Below are 6,000 nucleotides of genomic sequence, written 5' to 3'. Positions count from 1 at the left end.
TTTAAACAAGAGACAGTTAATAAAAAAAATACAATATTATTACAATAAATTTAATACACAAACTTTATGTCATATTAAAATTTAGTTTAATATCAGCAAAATAAATACAAAACGAAAATACTGTCACAATTGTTTCATGTCAGAGAGCCTAATGCTAATTAAATATCTTATTATCACATAAAATATTTAAAATGAGTTTAAAGTTATGTAACAACACCGCTTTGAATAAGCTGCAATAATTTAAAAATATTTTAAACAACGTTCGCATAATTTCAATTTAGACTTCAGACATAATTTTTCAATAATTTTACACTTCAGAAGTGATTTTGATAAGGATAAGTTTAATTTTGAACAGTTTTCTTACTTTAAATTCAAGAATGTTGGGCGAAAATCGCTTTACGCAGACCAAAAGCTACAAAGAAATTTGTAAATACAATACAATAATATTTCAGATTATTTAATACAAAGTTAATATCAAATAGATTTTAAATTTAAATGTAACTTTAAAGTAAATAGAGAAATAATTAGAAATTATAAAATTACATTATGAAACTTAATTACAGGAATAAAATGCTGAAGAGAGACATTAAAGACAATTTTTTTTAACCCCCGACGCAAAAACGACGGGGTGTTATAAGTTTGACGTGTCTGTCTGTGTGTATGTCTGTCTGTTTGTCTGTCTGTCTGTCTGTGTGTGTGTCTGTCTGTGGCATCGTAGCTCCCGAACGGATGAACCGATTTGGATTTAGTTTTTTTTTGTCTGAAAGCTGAGTGAGTCGGAAGTGTTCTTAACCATGTTTCATGAAAATCGGTCTACTATGTCGCGGTCAGGGGTTTAAAAAAAAAATGTGGTTAAGTTATTTGCTCATAATTTCTCATCCTGCTACTAAGCTTCAAGCTTTTTAATAAAACATCCTTAGAAAACAGTTCAAAATTAAAAAATAAAATTGTTCACCTTACTCATATTCAATTCGCAATTAATCAAAATTAAATAAAACTAAGACATCGTTTTATAACAGAAAGCTCGTCTCATATATTATATTACTTATACTATTTTATTTTAATTCTTACATTTGCTAAAACTTTAACTATATGGCAACTTTTCGTATAACATACTCGTGTATAACCTATACATATGTACCTATTTACATATTTTATTTACATTTTTTTAAGTATCGTTGATACGGTTTTCACATAAGATATTTAAACCAATTTTCAAAAACCTGTTAATCGGGGTGAAAAGGGATAAGTGGGGTGAATAGGGACAAAACTTAAATTTTGATTTATCTTACAATATCCCACCAGTATCCACCCTGGTTGGCAGTGTTAATTTGCTATTGAAAAGTATTTTGAAGTGACAAATCAGCTAATGAATATCATCATCATAACCAAAACTAAATTCAAAGAACAAAATATACATTTTTAAAGTCAATCAATGAATCTTATTTAATTAAATCAAAATGGGGATTTCTTCCAAATTTATATTGATGATTAATTTAAACATCTGGTAAATCAATAATACTATCTATGTATTGAGATTAGATTATATTTCTCAGTCTTACACACCCCTTGGAACTCAATCTTGACCAATGAGTAATATGCGATAGTACATAAATCATCACCTACAGTGAGCATCAATAGTAGCGGTTGAAACTACGCACTAAAAGCATCTGAAGTCTTGAAAAACTTTTCTAAATATGGATTATTCTGTATAGTTTGCGGTCAGAAATGTCAAAGTTTAATTATTCTTTCCATGTATACAAACATGTCATTTTGTTTAGCGGTTGCAGAATAGTTAATAGATACTTCTGTAGTGTTGTTTAATCCGCTACTTTTGATGCTAAGTGTACATACGTTAACGTTACCTACTAAATTACCATGAATCCATATTTTTCAAGATATAAGTTCAAGCTTCGTACCTGTGCTTAAACTTAGGGACTAGGGTGTTTATAATTCCTGGATATTTTGTAGGTTATATCGTTTTCCAGTACCAACATACATTTATGTAATAACTACATTTTGCCCTGTAGGTTTTTCATGAGCGTGCTTCTAGTATTAATTTTAAGGCAGTGAAACGTTACTTGATCAGTATTTAATTGTAGTGAAAGATACATTTTTTGCAGTAGTAGGTAAATCATAAAAATATAATTTGACAAACTTCGTAAAAGTACAATTAAACAGTGCTTAAATGTTCATGAATCAAATATACAACCATTCTTTATTTATTCATACTTTGTCTACACGTTATAGTGTCATTGATATATAAATTGGGGTTACTTTGTTCACCGGGGTTCCTATAAACATCCCATGCAATAAAATATGCATGTTAATTCAACACCTCTAAGAATAAACATTACCGCTATAAACATTTGACCAAACCCTATGTCAAAGTAACCCCATTTGTCACTAATATCATATAATCTTAAAATAAAAACTTTAGACCGCAGTTTTATTGTAAGTTATTTTTATCGTATTAAAACCAGATTACACTTATGAACACGATAAAACACCATTTTGTTGTAATACTGTCATAAAATATTACACAGCTACACTTATAAAACTGTTAAAATTCTTGATTTCTTACTTTAACTATACAATATGGCCATTAGTCTGGCAACACTGACACTGTTCTGGCCACATAATTATGTCACACTGGCAACACTTAACACTTTTTTAATGTCGATTTTTTTAGCACTCTTGACTGCCCATTTTGACAGGTTCTAAATTTGTGTCCGTAGATTTACCGGCACTTTGTTTGAGTTCAGGCTTTTGATTCATTGTGTTACCTGTAACAAGTAAAACAGAATATATCTATTAGCCTTGTAGGAAACTAAGTGAAAATATCGGGGTGGTGGTGAACGTGGGACTTTCATTTTGTCACTGTGAATAAGTGAATATTTAAAACAATACTTGATGCTATTATATTCAAACTTTACAAGTACATATATTTATAACGTTTACACGACGAATCTTCATTTGATTTTTATAAAAAAATCGTTCTTGCTCACAAAAATTTAGAAGAATTGTATTTATTATTGAAAACATTTTTTATTTGTTTCTTACGAAATTTTGTTATTCGGGATCAACATTGGAAAAAAAATAGTATTTGTTATTTTCTTTTATATCGTCACAACTTAATTCTAATTTTTTTTTATAATATCGACTTACCATTTATTCTCTTCAAATGCGGGAGAGTATTCGTACTCCTCTCCATCATCTTATTATAATACACGCTGTTGTCCGTGTTGAACCGGACCGGGGGCGAGTTGGAGCACCGGCCGCTCTCCAAATACCGGTGGTCGAGTTCCGGGAGGGGAAGAGGGCGCGGGTTACTGTAGAGGGAGGGGGGAGGGGTGGCGTATAGCTCGGGAGGCATTAGCTGCTCGGCTGGTAGCTGGAAGAAAAATGAGAATTTTGTTACAGAATCGTGAGATTCGTGAGATCATAAAGTGGCCAAAGACCGGCGCACAATTTGTGCAGCAAATGGTTGGAAAAAAAATTGTCGTGGATTTAGTTTTCTACATTTTTTGGCTTTTATCGTGTTATGTAGACTTTACGGGTTTACTTAATGTGCATCAGGTATTCATTTGTTTCTTGAATGCACACATACATTACACACTAAACTTCGAAAGTAGTTGGACGTCGAAAAATTATACATTTGTAAACCATTATTTACTACGAATTACTTACTACAGTCATATTCATAATACTTTACGATTAACGTACCTACACTTCGGCGTAGCTACTATTGATAAGATAGAGAGGAGTGCTTAGTTTAGATGATAAGTAAGTAAACATTTTACTCTATGGAAAAATAAATATACATAAAATTAAATTACCCTGCTTTTAAAGTAACCCTAATGTGAATTAGATATGTCAAAGTGTCTGTTACACACCAGAAAAGGGTTAAAACTTATGTGTCCAAACAAATATTTAAGCAAAAACACTGAAAAATACCGCGCGAAGCTAAAAGCTGGTTAAAACGCTAGAACGCTACCCTTGATACCGACACGATAGCGCTCGTTTATTTACCCCTCAAAAGTGCATCAGAAAAGGCGTTAAAATCCAAGCTTTATGCATTTTGCACTTACAAAATATACAGCGAAAACTTTTACGTTGAAACGTTGAAAAAGTTTATTTTATTAAGAGACATGTCTTGAAAAATGTCTAGAGAAAATTGGAGCGCTCTCAACACATGGCACTGAGAGGAACTAACGTAAGTATACGTGATTGTTTCAGATTGTAGTAAAATATGGCAGTGTTTAAAAATTTACAAGGAAAATAGTGTTTTATATGGAAATACGAGTAAATATTTTTATTGTTGTATAAAGAAGTCGACTGTGAGATATGAGTTAAATAAGCTAGTTTCCTATACTTAAAATAAAATACTTTATGCAGTGCACGAAATAAAGCACCACATAATTAGAAGAAAAATATGGACAGTAGTTATGTTTAAACATAATTTTTGTTAAATAAATCAAGGAAAAAGATATAAAGTAAATGAATTGACTGTGACGTCACTCCTCAGTATTTCATAGTAATTCCATATTAGCAAATCGTTTTGACAGTTCTTAAAAGGAAGCTGATTTGACTAGTAGGAAACTAGCCTATTGTGGCCTAGGCGTGAGGCTGGCAACTTGTCACTGCAGTATCACAGTTTCGTTTTTTTTCAACCCCCTATTTGCCAAGAATGGCACTGAAACTTGAGTAGTATCATGTGCTTTGCCTACCCCTTTATGGGATACAGGCGTGATTGTATGTATGTATGTGTAATTGTGTACCTATGTGTATACATATTTGTATTATTAATTGATCACTTTCACCAGTTAAAAGGACTAATGCTATTAATACGCGGCATAAAACGTGTGAATATTTTTTGTGATCACCGCAGCGCAGGATCAAACGCAAGCGATCAAAGAAATGTAGGGAAAATGACAACGCCGCGGTAAGCATTATGGTAAGCAATCATTGATTGATTGATTGACATACATACACTGTTATTGTATGCATTCAACGCTGCATCTATCGAATAAAAGTACCGCGGGCATCAAGTTAGACTTTATTTTAGTTATTAGGTACTGATAAATAGTAGTTTTATATTTATAATTTAAAGTAGACTATTTAAATTCTTACTATACAATTGAATTTTAAAATCTTTGTCTAAACTAAAAACCTATTTTCCTTCCGTTTGAAGCTAAGGTTCTTTTTTAAAAATACCCAGTTCTTCAAAGAACAAAATGGAATTGCAAACATGAATGCGTCGTTGTGTTTTTTGTGTGAATAAACGAGAAAATACAAACGGAATGGCAGAAAAAAATCTGAGAAAGTCATTTGTTTTGATTTTAGAAAATATCTTCAAGGGTATTTTGTTTGTCAAGTATTTTTTGCAGCCTTTGAAGTAAATAAAAAAAATTAAACCAAGGAATATTTTATATTATGGGCTTAAAATAAGGGTCCACTGACGTGACGTGATTGAATGACGTGTATTTGTAGGTAAATATTGAGTTTTAGGTAATTATTTAGATAATTTTTTGATTTTCAACACACACAACATACACAAGAGTTAATAAGATTTTTTGATTTTTAACACACATGACAGTTAGCTTTTGCACTCTTGAATGAATTTCATTGTTGATTCTGGACCTACCTATTGATATTTTGTACAACGTACAATCAATCAAAAATTGATGACAGTTAGCTTTTGCAATCTTGAATAAATTTCATTGCTGATTCTGGACCTGCCTACTGATATTTTGTACAACGTACAATCAATCAACAATTGATGACAGTTAGCTTTTGCACTCTTGAATGAATTTCATTGTTGATTCTGGACCTACCTATTGATATTTTGTACAACGTACAATCAATCAACAATTGATGACAGTTAGCTTTTGCACTCTTGAATGAATTTTATTGTTGATTCTGGACCTACCTACTGATATTTTGTACAACGTACAATCAATCAACGATTGATGACAGTTAGCTTTTGCACTCTTGAAT

General features: G+C 31.5%; 1 protein-coding gene across 1 annotated transcript in view; it reads right to left on the bottom strand.

Moving 5' to 3' along the window:
* Positions 1–741: 741 nt before the first annotated feature.
* Positions 742–6,000, bottom strand: part of LOC125237003 (B-cell receptor CD22-like) — a 440,892-nt gene continuing 435,633 nt past the window's right edge. The window contains exons 20-21 of the mRNA XM_048143915.1: positions 3,169–3,394; positions 742–2,786 (exon numbers count right to left, since the gene is read on the bottom strand). Coding sequence (XP_047999872.1) covers positions 2,689–2,786; positions 3,169–3,394 — 324 coding nt within the window. The 3' untranslated portion in view covers positions 742–2,688. The remainder of the gene's footprint in view (positions 2,787–3,168; positions 3,395–6,000) is intronic.

Source organism: Leguminivora glycinivorella, chromosome 20 (assembly GCF_023078275.1).
Source record: "Leguminivora glycinivorella isolate SPB_JAAS2020 chromosome 20, LegGlyc_1.1, whole genome shotgun sequence".
NCBI classification, from domain to species: domain Eukaryota; kingdom Metazoa; phylum Arthropoda; class Insecta; order Lepidoptera; family Tortricidae; genus Leguminivora; species Leguminivora glycinivorella.
The sequence above is the reverse complement of the archived record's forward strand: the minus strand, read 5'-3'. Positions and strand labels throughout refer to the sequence as shown.